At 42.8% G+C, this 14,752-nt stretch overlaps 1 protein-coding gene across 2 annotated transcripts in view; it reads right to left on the reverse strand.

The window, feature by feature from the left end:
- si:ch211-159i8.4 (matrix-remodeling-associated protein 5) overlaps positions 1 to 14,752 on the reverse strand; it is a 37,158-nt gene that overhangs the window by 7,105 nt on the left and 15,301 nt on the right. Inside the window, exons 4-10 of one of the 2 annotated variants that reach the window (XM_044204349.1) lie at positions 11,003 to 11,132; positions 9,221 to 9,459; positions 8,633 to 8,784; positions 3,950 to 7,123; positions 3,442 to 3,713; positions 367 to 652; positions 45 to 242 (exon numbers count right to left, since the gene is read on the reverse strand). In XM_044204349.1, the coding sequence (XP_044060284.1) occupies positions 45 to 242; positions 367 to 652; positions 3,442 to 3,713; positions 3,950 to 7,123; positions 8,633 to 8,784; positions 9,221 to 9,459; positions 11,003 to 11,132 (4,451 nt within the window). Of the gene's footprint in view, positions 1 to 44; positions 246 to 366; positions 653 to 3,441; positions 3,714 to 3,949; positions 7,124 to 8,632; positions 8,785 to 9,220; positions 9,460 to 11,002; positions 11,133 to 14,752 lie in introns of both variants that reach the window. The other variant, XM_044204348.1, reaches the window with a different exon arrangement.

Consider the following 14,752-nt stretch of genomic DNA (forward strand, 5'->3'; position numbering starts at 1 on the left):
CCTTATTCCTTCCCTTTCTCTTTTTTAATGTCTTTTTCCCTTACCTGTGGAAACTTTGGTCCATGCGATGTTGGGTTCAGGATTCCCTGTTGCTTTGCAAGGCAGGAACATGTCACTCTCCGCCAGTACTGACACACTAGCTGTGGTTACAGTGGTAATACGGGGCTTCACCCCACCACTTTCAGCTCCCAACACCAATGGGAAAGGAGGTGCAGCCGTGGGCCGCCGAGAGCTGATTCGTCCTGCTACAAAGATGCATTCAAACAGCAAAAAATAATATAATTATCACTGATTAAAATATATTAAAAGGTCCTGCTCATTTCCATTATAAATACATCGGCTATTTGTTTTCAATTGTGCACCTACCTCCAACAGGCCACCGACCTCCATACAGGACTCCAGGGGTGGTGGGGTGGTAAGGACGAGGGGTCAGGATGAAACCAGAGAATGATGATGATGAAGGTTTAGCAGGGTTTGGAGGCTGCAGGGTGTAAGTGTAAGAATCAGTGGGTGCTGGTGGTTTGGCGGTGTAAGGGCTATGTGGAAATAGAGGGTTGGGTTTAGGTGTGATGGGAGATGGAGGATTGTGGTAGCTAGTGCGAGGTTTGGGTGTTAGCATCCTCCCCAGCTGAGCGATGCGATCAAGCTGCGCCTGGAAAAATTAAAATGATCAATTATTATACTATTAACCTGGATATTAACTTGGAATTTAATCCCATCTCTGCTAGCAAGTTGAAATCAAAAACAAATTGCCAGCAAAAACATCTTACGTCAGTATGGAAAATCCCCTGCATTTATACACTGTTACGGACAGACAGGCAGGGGACACCGATATGGAGACAGATAGTTGTTTATTAGGTTACAGCCAGATAGGACAGTTGTGCAGGTATGGAGATGGGGGAGTCTGTTGGAGGGAAGACTCGCTGGTGTGGAGATCGCTGGAGAGGGAGATCACTGGAGGGGGAGATCGCTGGAGAAGGAGATCACTGGAGAAGGAGATCGCTGGAAAAGGAGATAGGGGTTATGCAGAGTAGCATGGGGAGTATCAAACGACGTCGGACAAATGGCTGAGGTGAGTGCTGGCCTTTATATGCTGGCTGTGATTAGGAGCTGATGGGGAGCAGGAGTGTGATTAGCAGACGGTGGAGCAGGATGCTGCTCTGAACCGGCAGGGATTCCAGGAGCAGGATGCTGCTGCGAACCGGCAGGGAATCCAGGGAGTTGCTGCGATCCAGCCGAGAAAGGAGAGAACTGCGATTCAGCAGGGAGTCCGGGAGCAGGATGCTGCTGTGAACCGACAGCGAGTCCGGGAGCGAGGAGCTGCTGCGGTCCGGCAGAGAGTCCGGGAGCGAGGAGCTGCTGCCATCCAGCTGGGAGTGATGTCTGCTGCCATCCAGCAGGGAGTGATGTCTGCTGCCATCCAGCAGGGGATGCTGTCTGCTGCCATCCAGCAGGGAGTGATGGCTGCCGTGGTGCTGGGACTGGAGGCCGCCGCGACGCTGAGACTGGAGATGGCAGTGGAGCCAGTGGGTCGCTGGGTGGTGGAGCAGGTGAGCAGAGGGGCGGTAGAGCCGACAAACCGCTGGGCGGAGAAGCGGCGGTACAGGCGAGCAGCAGGGCAGCTGGGCAGTGGTGCGGGTGAGTAGCTGGTTAGTTGGTTGAAGACTGGCAGATCGGGATGTAGGTTGATGATTGGCAGACCGGAGAGCAATCTGGTGACTGCGTGGATCACCTCGAGCCAGATGAGTGCCCCGGTATGGATTTTGCCCTGTGGACTGCTTTTCTGGCGCCAATGGATAGAGCCACAGGACGCCGTTGTTATCCACCACCGAATCAAAGATGGGCCCTTGGCATGGGCCGTAATGGGAGGTGACGGAGTGACTGAGGGAGTGCTGGTACAGTCCTTCGGTATCGGTCCGACCTTCTGTTATGGACAGACAGGCAGGGGACACCGATATGGAGACAGATAGTTGTTTATCAGGTTACAGCCAGATAGGACAGGTCGCTGGAGAGGGAGATCGCTGGAGAGGGAGATCGCTAGAGAAGGAGATCGCTGGAGAAGGAGATAGGGGCTATGCAGAGTAGCATGGGGTGTCCTTGTTTCAAACGAAGTCGGACAACTGGCTGAGGTGAGTGCTGGGATTTATATGCTGGCTGTGATTAGGAGCTGATGGGGACATATACGAACATAAATGAACACTGGGTGAGTGAGCAACATCAAATAGGAGAGGAGAAAGCACCCTTTTCACAACTCCAGTTGCAAATCTATGCCTACCCTAACAGAACCATTTCACTGATTGAAAGGCTGACCTGAATACGAGTTGCTGATGGTGTGTGCTATTCCTTAATAAGAGCATAACCTTGTAATCCAAAAACATTTGCTGTTTTTAAATCCTTTAAAGGTGCATTCATCAATTGTTGTCCACTAGGGGGCTTCAGAACTTCAAAACAAGCTAGCAGACAGTGTTTACATATTAGCCTTCCACCACATTAAGCTAAAAGGGATGAACATTATCATCCCATTTGTAGCCATTTGATTAATGTAAATTAAATTTTCACTCTGCTTTTAGCTCTGTTCTGGCCTCTACCAACTTGAAAAACTTCAACTTTCTTGAGCAGCTAGTTGCTAACTTTGTCTGTGGCTATTTGGTGCTGAGAATTCAGCATACAGTGAGTTAATCAGATCTTGTTTGGTGGAAGTAGATGCCTGCTACTGCTGAAAACTTGGTTAATGGTAGCAGCTAATCTCAACCTTACTCAAGTCTAAAACCAAACAATAAGCTAAAACAAGATAAAAAGCTTTATGCAGCTACAGCTAGCAGCTGGGGAGCATGTTGTTTTGAAATTGGATAAGAGGAGCTGAACTGGCTGACATCACCCTCTACTACACCAACTGACCATACTCTTCCTAATCCCTAGTCAGTCACCAGTTTTGCAAAAAAAAAAAGCTAATGTTAATGCTAATGTCAACGATAATTGATATTTGCACTGCAGAAAGTTTGCAATGCACATTTTCACTTTCACTAAAACCAGAACCTTGGTTTATGATACAGTAAGTACACATAATTAACCAGACATTGAACCAGTGCATAGACAGAAAGACTGAATCAGTGAAAATAGACTAAAAGAAAGACTAAAGGAAAGTGCACTGTGGACGCCAATGGACCCTTTTCACAGCAGACATTTTGTAATGTGATAGCATGTCAAAATGTCTGCTGTGAAAAAGGCTTGCACTTAAATTTACAAACAATGAGCTTAAAATTATACATACTGCAAGGCAAATTAACTTGTCAATTCATAAAGTATTGGTCCACTTTCTATCTTGTTAGTGTACTTAATTTTACTATTTGTGTTTGTGTTTTCAAAGCAGTTTATGAACATTTAGATAGACAATTAGATTTATCACATACTGCACGCTCACAAAACCACCCCTCATCATACCTGTCTGTATCTGTTCCTCAGCCTTGACAGAAACAGTTGATCTCTGGTTTGGGTCCTGCCATCCACATGATGATTTTGATGACGATGATGATGATGTGACAGATTGGGTTTAGACAGTGTAAATCTGGAATTTTCTGTTGTTCCAGAAACTGTAGGTGTGGGCTTCACTGTTTCAGCTGTGATCTCTGGTCGGTTGGTGACAACCAGGCTTTGAGCCCAGGGGTGGGGGAGAGGCCAGGGTCTTTGCGTGGGCACAGGGTGTGATCCAGGACCTATGAACAGAGAGCAAACATTTTATCAAATAGATATATATATATATTCTGACCAGGAGTGACATATAATAACATAACACCAAACCAACATAATACATTTTTGAGTATATTAGCTAGTCAAGTCAATATAATAGTCTTGTTCTTTACCCTCTATCTCTTACACTTTCTATCACATTTGGTCATCACACCTAATTTCAAAACTTTTAATAAGGAAATCATTACACAGCATTATTTACCTTGCCTTGGATGAGGAAATGACCTTTGACCTGGCCAGGAAGGGTAGAGGGGGTAGTAATGATGATGATGATGGTGAGAAGGCCAGCGGGAGGTCGGAGGGACTCTGTGAGGCTGGGAATGCCTGCCTGGATTCACTTCACCTTGTCTTCCTGTATTTCTGTCTTGGTTTGTGTGTGTCGCCCTGGAAGTAGTAGTTTGCCCTCCTCCTTGTTTGTTCTGATGGAGCCACGGGTGAACTGGCTCCATTATTGGGAAACTGTGATCTGTGATCTCAGACTTCGCTTTTGGCTTGTCTTTATCCTTTTTCTGTGTGACTTCTTCTCTTGTTCTGCTTCTTGTTGAATGTGAAGTAATGACCTTGGAAGATGAAGTTCTTGCTTGGGTTGGTGTATTTTGTTCGAGTGAAGGTCGAGTGTTAGGTCTTGGTCTATTTTGTGCTGTTAACCAGATGCTATCCCGCGTATTGTTGCTCTGTGTAACCCACTCCTTTTTAGATTTTTCTGTGTCTTTTTCCATGCCTTCTGTGCCTATTTTGTGTTTTTCTTGCCCTCCCATTGCTGTCGTTACCTTCCTCTCACTCTCTCCGACAAGATTTTTATTGTCTCTGCCCTTTTCTACAGTTGGTGTTCTGATCCCAACCCCCTGTCTCTCAGATTTATTTAGGTTTACGGTGTCTTTCTCCTTTTCTTCAACAGTCCTTTCAGTTGGATGAGGGGTACTATCTAGCTTTGGAGTGACAATTGTCTTTGGATTAGGTAAACCTGGAGAGCTACTTACATGGTGATCTTGTTCTCTAGCTGATGGAAATGTGGTAAGGCTACTGTCTTCCTTGGCATCCAAAATATTACTATCCTTGTAATTATATTCTTCATTGTATTCGCTTTCATCTTCCTCTATCTGATACTCAGCAGATAAGGTTTCATGGGTTTCCACTGTGGTTGGAACAGGTGTTGTAGTAGTAGTAGTAGTGGTGGTAGTAGTAGTAGTAGTAGTAGTAGTAGCAGTAGTAGTAGTACTTGTAGTTGTGGTCATCATCGTTGTTGGTGTTGTTGCTGGGGGAACAGTTGTTTGGGGCTTGTTTGATGAATGGTTGAAGGGGTGTATGTGCGGATGGACTCCTCTCATTGGGGGTTTTCTACGTCTATAAGGCGGCCTTCTCCTGTTTGACCGACCAGGAACAAGGTTGTAGTTCCTTCTCCCCTCTCCAGAGTGCTTATTTTCTGACTGATCGACTTGCTGAGGAATTTCAACAGCAGGAGGGTCTGTGATAGCTTCTGCTTTTTCTGTGGTCCCACCAACATGATGTGGGGTTGGTTCTGTACTTCTGGGAGGCTGAGGTTGTAAATCCTGTGGCAGACTTTCCGAGGTTTCAGAGTCTTTTCCGTTATCCCCTTTCTTCTCTGTAGAATAGGACTCAGTCTTAGCTTTTGTGTTGATGGGGAAATTTTCTGGCTCTATCCTAATATCAGGAGGGGTAGTAGTTGGGGGTAAGTTGTTAGCAGTAGAAGCAATTGTAGTAGCAATTATAGAAGTAGGTTTGGAGGTACTTGTTTGCGCTGTTACAGTGCTAGGCTCTGGTAGTGACTGTTCTGTTGCCAGAGCAACACTTGGTTTAGCCTTAGCTTTAGCCAATATCTCTGCCCAACGATTTGGATCTAATTCTTTAACAGATTTATTGGGTTTTCTCTTTGAATCTTTAATTCTTATCCTTTTTGAAAACCCATTAGGATTCCTTTGCTGTGTTCCTATCTTCTTAGGGAACTGCGTAGCAAAAGGACGTATAATTTCCTGGTAATCTCCCCCTGAACCCTCTACTTCCTCCATGCCAACTGGCAGGATCTGCTGCTCAGTCTGTACTTTGGACCTATCAGAGGCCTTTTCTCCTGTGACTTCCACCATGTGTGACAGCATGTCAACTCCATACAGATTTGAGGCCAAGCAGCTGTATTCCCCTGCATCTTCTTGCATCAACCTCCTTACCACCAAAGTCCCATTTTCCATCACTTCTGCCTGTCTTGTCTGTTGTGTGGGGAGAAGAATTTGGTTTTTGGGTAGGTACCACATAGTTTGACTGGGCTGCACTGAGGTCACCTCACAATTGAGAAACAAAGAGTGTCCCTTTTCAACTACAATTTTCTGACCATTGAAGGCAGTGGGGCTGAGTGAACGTTCTTTGATGGTGAGCCTCAAAGGCATCAAGTCCACACCAGCTTTGGTTCTGACCATACAGTGGTAAAGGCCTGAGTCAGATAGTGTGGCATTTAAAATCACAAGTTCTCCTCTTTCAGAAATTTCAATTTTTTCAGTTGCATCTTCCACAATGGACAAATCTGGATGCATCCACTCCACTTTCACCTCCGGATCTGAAGTGACAACACTGCACTCCAAGTGAACCTTTGAGCCCTCGAGAGCAGTCTGAACCCGCCCTGCTTTCCCTCTGCGAATTAGAGCCCAGGACATGACGAGGTCATTGTCATCGTCCTGCCCTGTATGGCTGTTGATGTGCTTGGTAATTACAGTAGTGAAATCCATCACCAGTTTCTTTGTTGTTGTCTGCTGTCTGTTAAGCCTCAAAGTGACTCTGGGTTGAAGCAGCCACGAGGGTTCTGCTACCAAATACCCTTTTAAATCTGTGAAATATGGGGAATTTTCATTTACAGCTTGGGCATATTGATAGGTTACTCTGCTTGCATTTCCTCTCTGTTGACCTCTCTCCAGGATAGCAGGGCTTTCATAGTAATATGCCACCAACTGCCACAGACTTTGCAATGTCTCCCGATCAATCTCACACTCAAGGACAGTCACCAGTGATACATTGACAGACAACTCCCCAGGTGAAAGTGGATTTACTGTCCAAGTCATGGGTGAACTGTCTCCAGGGTGGCGCACGTCACATGCCACGTGAGCACTGTTTCCATGGCTGTCGGAGAGAACGAAAGTCAGACGGCCTAAAGGCCTTTCAAAGTCACGGGTGTATGGGAGGTCAGGCTCTGCTTCAGATTCAGCCCACATAGGATTGTCCCACTGTTTAAGGGGGGAGTGAAGAGCTGGCCGTTCACAGGTAAGCTTGTCTGGAGTCAGTCCCAGTAAAAGGGTCCCATTCAGGGGTTGAGGAGAGGAGCACTGGGGGCAAGTCTCACTGGAGCCACGTTCCTTCTTGCACTTTATCACGCCTGGGAGAAAGACGGGGAAGAGAGGAAGAGAGGGAGGGAAAAAAAGGCAAGAGAAAGACCAATGGAAACAATCAGAGTAATTGGAGGGAATGACAGAGGAGAAAGGGTAAGAGGGAAGGGGCAGATTGGGAGATGTAAGTAAAGACAGAGTAAGGGAAAAAGTAAGGAATGAATTACGATGGGAGATAGTAAAAGAAGGGGGTGAAAAATATAACATGAATCTGGGATTATAGGGGTTTGGGAAAATACAAGTACAATATTATCTCTTCAGGAGTTTGAATTTAGTAAACGTTCATGCATCCACTGATAAAGTTCTGGCAGGCAGACCCCTATTTTCAGATGAGGCATTCCATAAACATAATGATATATTATCAACTGTTCTGTTGATACAAACAACTAGTATATGGGACTGGTTAAACATTTGTGAAATGTTAACAGAGCAATGACAAATGAGACAAAGCACATGTGTCATGAAAAATATTGAATGAGAAAGAAGGATAAAGAAAAAGTAAACAATTTAATCAATTTTCTGGACTGCATATGGCTCAAATAAAGTCAATTTATTGAGAGTAGCTGTGTCCTTCATATGTCGTGCAGAAGCTGGATGGCAGACATGCAAGACTTTCTGCCAGTACTATGTTCTGCATCTGGTAAAAAACACTTGTCTGAAGCCCAGAGATACACTTTTGTAAGCATATATTAATAATATAGAAATACGTTACTTATTAAGTTATCTGTCTTCCCCTTAGATCATTAATTTAATTTAAAAAGGTTTGAATTGTTTGACATGGTTTTTTTGCCTTGGCATTCATGTTGGTAAGTGTCTTGCTCTACATCTCCACTTCTTTTGTGACAGATATTGTTCCTTAAAGTGGTTATAATCAATATTTTTAAAATAACAATGTATCAAATGACATGTGAAAATTAGAATTATCATCTGAATCTGCAGCTCCCCTTCAGTTAATGGAGCTTTATAGTGAGTTTCAGTTCATTGTTTAGCTGTCCGGCCCACAATTTCACTGTTTAGTCCACTCTCACCCCTCTCATAGCGTTGTTTTGAGCTTCAGCAGGCAGCTGTTTTCAGTGAAAATGCTCTAAAAACCTACTGTACACCACCTGCTCACCATCAAACAGCAGACAGACACAGTTAGCGACTGGCTTGTGAATATAGTGGAGCATTTAGCAGCTACAGTGCCATATATTTCCCTCAGGAGTTTGTGGAGACCAAAACCAGAACTAAAAGAGAGTGAATATTGGACTTTATAAAGTGATAACATGTCAATGTTGTGTTTTCAGCTTGTTCTCTTTCGCCCAGGTAGCCAAAAAATAGATTAATTCAGCTTTATATTTTACACTGTCCCCCTACGAATCTTTACATAGTCGTTTAGTTGTTTGTCATCCAGTTTAGATTAAACTTGGCACCACAGAAGTGAAGAAGTAAGGAATAGTGTCAAAATTCATTAAGTTCTAATGTGAGAAAATAAGATTGGGGTATTCACACGTCCTTACCTTCATGTGTGGAGCTCCATTCTGTCAACCAGTGGAGTTGACAGTCACAGGTCCAGGGATTACCATGTAGAGAGAGGACCTCAAGCCTGTCAGCTGTCCTAAGTGCTGCAGCAGGGAGCTGCTCCAACAGATTGTCTGACAGGTGTAAGTGTCTGAGACAAAAACATTATATCATTTCCTTCATTTGGTCTGCAGGGGATGAGGCCCATTTTTAAATGTATTGTGCAGAAGGCAGGGAAACAAATATACGTATGAGAAACAGGTATAGCAAAAAATCCCTATAAGCAATTTGGAGTATCTATGAGTCTCTTTACTGGGGAACTCTTGTTAAGAACATCCATTTATAATAAACTCCATCAATTAAATTTTCTGTAAGGACACCTCCTCTTAAGGAAATCTTACTGGTTTGAAATTTGCCCTTCATATTCTTGCCAAGATATACTGTATTTACCTCCCATTAAACAAATATAAATAGATGCTTCAAAAGTACAATTTCTATGACCTAAACAATTTTTAAAATGTGATTTCAAGTTTTCAAAAATAAGAGAAATATCCACTTTCTCTCTTTTCACTCTTTTTATTTCTTACTTGAGTCCAGAGGTCCAAAAGCTTCCTAGTAGGGACACCGTTATGAAGGTATGAGGGTGGATCTCTTTGAGAAGGTTCCCCTCCAGCTGCAGAAGTTTTAGGGAGGTCAGGCCAGAGAAGGAGTATGGCTCTATAAAGTCAATGAGGTTGTGGTCGAGATGGAGACGGATCAAACCAACAAGGCCCTCAAACAGACCAGGGTTCACCGTTGTAAGCTTGTTGTAACTCAACTTCAAGATCTGGAAAAAAAGAATTAGTCTTATACTGACATTTACTGAACATTAAAACTATATGAAGCTATTATTAAACTAGGGGACAGAAGGACTCAAACTCAGAAACACAGCCCTGATATACAATTGGCTTTCTATGGCTAAAGGGTTACCAGACGCATTGCAGATCTAATTTTAGTCCACATTCACAGCCTTTAAGCTCTGGTTAATTCTACCAACTCCTGACAAAAAATATTGTCCTCTTTAACTTGTTAGATGCTTTAAACTTTATTTAGCTACTTGTTTATTTTGTCTCTTTGCTTTTTCATACTAGACAAGTAGTGTACACTGGCTTGTTTTGCTGGGAATGGCTGCCCCAGTTTTATCTGAGGACAATGTGGTGACACTGAACAATGAGCTAAAAGTGATTAATAGCGGCTAAGAGATGTGCAGAGCTGCACTTTCCTAATGGGTTGGGCCGCATGAACAACCCTTTCACGATACACAAAGTAACTTAATGGCTTGATTCAGTCTTAAATCAGTTTCATATTGTGTTACTGAAAAAGTGACTGTAATTACTTTTTTAAAAGTGGTGAGATTTTCATTTAGAAACTTAGCCTTAAACTTTATCAGTCTACACTACAAACAAGGTTGCAACAGAACAGAGCATCCCATCCTCATTATTTGAGATTATAGGTTTTTGGGAACAACTGTTCCTCCAAAAACTCAAGGACTCAACCCAAGCCAAATTAAGTTTTGATATAATTGATTCTGATGCATTGGCATGGATCTTCAGTCTGTATAAAATACAAATTCAGGTTCTGATTGGACCCATATGGACCCAACAAGACTCACTGCATTTGTAGTCAAGTAATCAAAGCGCAACTAATTACTGGCTTAAATGTGGTTTAGGTAGGGGGAGATTTGATTTGGCTCTGTATGTACATACATTGAGTACAGTGTGGCTCACTACTTTTATATGTGCTTTTACACATATCATTTTCTCTTTGTTGCGTGTGTCTCTTCCATAGAAGAAAATACATGTCACACTTAAAAGAGAGCAACATTATTTGACTCATGTAATGCAGAAGTGAACTTGGAATGATTTAGAGCCAGATATAGAGAAGGTAACAGATGCAAACACTCAAGAGGGTTTGCCACAAATTGAAGACACCACATCAGCAACCAAGTATTTAACCACTTTCTCTTGACTTGGATCTATTGGAACCATTGGACCTGAACACAATGTAGGATAAACCATAGTTCTTACAGAATTAAGTCCAATAAGTTATGTGACTTAAGAATTAAGTCTGACATTTCAGTCCTTGGTGCAGGTCCACTTGCTCCCAAATCCACGGTTCAGCATTGCACAAAATGCGACAATCAAGTTCCCAGTCAGGAGAAAGCTGAATTCAGAGGTTATATTTGAAACAGCTCCAATTTTTTTCACCACCTTCACACACACAAACTAGTAAAGAATAATAACCCTGTCTGATTTTGAAGACACATTTAAAGTAGTTAAGTATTAGTTAAGATACACCCACACACACACACACACACACACACACTCTACCTGTAGTGATCTCAGGCTGTAAAACGCCCCAGGGTGGACTGTGCTAATATCGTTGCCATGCAACATGAGCATTTCCAGTTGCCGTAGTGACCTGAATTCTGACCCCTTCACCTCCTTCAGGCTGTTATAACTGTTAAGGAGAGAAAAGAAACAGGACCAGTTACTGGGATGAAAGAGTAACAGGGTCACTGGGGGGGTCAGAAGGATAGGAAACTAAAATTATTCAGCAGTCGGTGCTTACATGTGTGTCTGGGCAATGTGATCTGACAAATGAAGGGGAAAACGATAGCTGGAAAGAATGGATGGAAAGAAGGAAAGAGGGATGACAGAGAGACCTCAGTCAACCTTTGAAACACAATTATTTCCTCATTCTTAAAACTTCACCATGTGAAAGGCAGAGGAAAGATACACACACAGATGAAGAATAACCACGCTGCATCTTTTTCACAACCTCCTAAGACAGCACCAATGTACAGTAGGTATTGGCTCAGCATACCTTTAGAAATTCAGGATAGACAGGGGCTTTTTATGTTAGATTTGCCCTCTTGATTTGCCCCTCAACGTAACACCATCGTAGAAAAGGTTTCAGTCGTAGTCATCTGGACACTGTTTTCAGAATCAAGACAATTGTGAAAATGGTCTGAGAACTCAGAAATTTAAGCTACTCTGTGTTGCTTAAGCCCTGCCCTCAGGGAAGAGTCTTCCTGAGTGTCTGCTGTTTACCCTGCCTAGTTTCACCTGAAACTGACCTTCTTTTGTTTCCATGATGGCCCAGTAATCAGGCCTATTGTTTTCTGGCTGCACCTCCCTCATCCCTTTTCTACGATGGAACACTCCTGGACGAATGAGGGACTACACCGTATTAACGTAACACGTTAAAAATGCAGGTGTCCCCGGTATATGTCAGCAATCAAAATACAAAGAACTATTGAAAAACCTTTCTTGGAGTCTTCAGGTTTCAGCACATTACAAAAGACATCTGTCAAAGAGTCATACTGATTGCCAAGTACAGTATAGAACAGTAGATGCCAGAGTCAAAGACATTATTCATCAGAGGAACACAACAGAGCACGTTGTCTATTGGCAGGGGCAGAGAGCATTTGACAGATTTCAGAGTGTGAGAGTTAGTCAGGCCTTCCAACAACAGTAATCAGAACAGTATTGTCAAACAGAGCCTACTATCCCGTAGTGAGTTCCTAAAGTGTAAAACACGCAACATTCCCTGAGTGCAGTTATCCCTACCCAATTGAACACATATGGGAAATTCTGCATTTTTCCACTGCCATCTATAAAACAACCAGCTCACAATATATCATCTAGTGGTCACTTTCATCCATGTCTTTCTTTACCACAGTGCACATATTTTTAGTGTAGGTTTCCCCATTGGGAATTGAACTTTGAACTCTGGCAGCGGCAGAGCATTGCTGTTATACCATAACGAAAGCTGTTGCATTCCTTCAGTACACAGGAGTTCCAAACATTGGCAGGTTCAATTTCAAGGCACACTGAAGCTGGTCTATGACTTGACGGTCATCTCATTGAAGACACTTTTGATTGGTGTTTTTTTTTTTGCAGTTACGTTTCATGCAGTAACTTGTCATGCAGCTTTTCCTTGCAAGGCTAAGTCACCTTGGTTTGCATCAGTGTTGACAGCTGATAAATAGAATTTGATTATTACCTTTTTGGACATTTTATCTCTTTATTAGATAGCAATAGTAGAGAGATGACAGGAAATGATAGAGAGAGGGGAACAACATGCAGCAAAGGTCCCTAGCCGGATGCAAAACGGGGACGCTGCGGTTGGCGTTTTAACCCCTAAGCTACCGGGGCGCCCAAACTTGTTTTGTTAATGCCAAGATTTTCGACACTCAGTCAATAAGTTGACATTCTCAGACATGTTTCATGCTCAGGCAATGTTACTTGCAGTATTTTAGGGGTTTTCGGCAACAGCTGTCTGCATGAAAGCTCATATTGGCGTACAACTGTACCTTCACTTTATTGTTCTTAGTCCAGTTTCCTTTGTATGTAAATTACAAGGTTCAGCAGTGCCCAGTTACAAGTGAAGTAGACCTTGCAACCAAATGTTACATGCACTCACAATGACAGTTTTGATAACTTGTCGTCCCTTGCGATTAAAGATCCCTGGAGAAAGTTAATTTGACTTCTTCTGCCCTTCTGGCAGTGAGAGTAATTACCCAAAAACTGTCGACGCGTGCTTATTAAGTATAGGCTTGGCCATACTCCCAGTTGCTGTAGCCTACTCTGTCACAACGATTGTTCGCCCCTTCTGCTCTGGAAAACCAATCATTGCTGGTTGACATAAAATGCATCACCACCAGCGTGGGAATGGCGCCAAAGACACCAGATTTAAAAACTCCTGTATACTGCCAAATACAGAGAGATTTACATGGCGGTGATAGGCTTAATCAGCATCGCGTGAACTCGTTTGTCAAGGGCTTGAATGTAACGGACGTTCATTTATATGTAAAAGTCCCACACTCCAGCTTTAATCATGGCAGACTTATATGTGCTGTTTTCCATAATTCATCATTACTGTATCATGATAGAGCACATGAAGAAATAGCTGAATCCTAAGCCCTATTGTCACTTTGCCAGGTTCTGTAAGTATGACAAATTGCTGGCTATTAGATATCCACAATCATCTCCTCACAATTATAAATGTGTGTTGGGGTTTTCTGTAGGTGGTCCATACCATCCTCCACGCCACTCACTGAACAACAGTTCCTTTGAAAGAGGATGAACGTCTGCATTTATTAGAGCAGTTTCCTTTTGAATTCAAACAGCATTGCTCTAAACCCAAACTAAAGGAAAACAGGCCCCAGAGTGTAAATAAAAATTACAAATATGCCTGGTGTGAACCAACAGTTTTGAATTAGAGACTAAATACCCCTGGTCTGCACCGCAGTTAGCAGGGTGGTCTAATGTTTAGAAAGCCTCCCTAAAGGTCTGGTCCCCTTCCAAATGTCTGCTCTGCTTAAGTGTCCTTGAGAAATTCCCTTTATTCCCATTAGAACAGACACTGCGTTCTACCTCACACAAAGAATCAGAGAACACAGAGAAAAAGAGTGCACAGAAGTGCAACATCAAACTGTTCTCTGCAGTGCAATCCATCAGCATAAGTGGTAAACTGACAGCAGTGTATTCAGTTTTGCAATTGACTGTGCTAAGCCTCACCCCCCTTAGTTACTGTTGCTATGCCTGTCAAGCTGTCTGTTCTCACACGGCACATATGCTGTTTACAGTTATGATGGTGACAATTTTTATTTTTTATTTTTGAAACAATGGATCATTCATTTCGGACAGATAGGCAAATGCAGCCTTCTTATTTCTAACGGATGACTGAAATGACAACTGGCAGCTGTAGCTAGGTAGCGTTAACTCCATAAGTTGGTCCAAAATATTATCTTCGGCCCTGTTTACACCTGGCATTAACATGCGTCTTGGGTGATCCGATCACAATTGGACAGCTCTATGTACGTGTACGCTCTCACGCCACACATCCATTTTCTCAAACAGTGAAAAAAAAAGTAGGATATAACTGATAATGCCATTACATTTTAGACAGTGAAATGGTGGTTATACAATGTTTTTTATATTTTTAAATAGGGATTAATAATCATATTTTGATACATTTCTTGTATGTTGTGATTGAGGCTGCAAGTATTATCAGCTAAATGTAGTCATTCTGCAGTAAAATGTTCCCTGTCAGTGTTTTACTATTATATACAG

This window comes from Siniperca chuatsi, linkage group LG8, assembly GCF_020085105.1.
Source record: "Siniperca chuatsi isolate FFG_IHB_CAS linkage group LG8, ASM2008510v1, whole genome shotgun sequence".
Lineage (NCBI taxonomy): Eukaryota > Metazoa > Chordata > Actinopteri > Centrarchiformes > Sinipercidae > Siniperca > Siniperca chuatsi.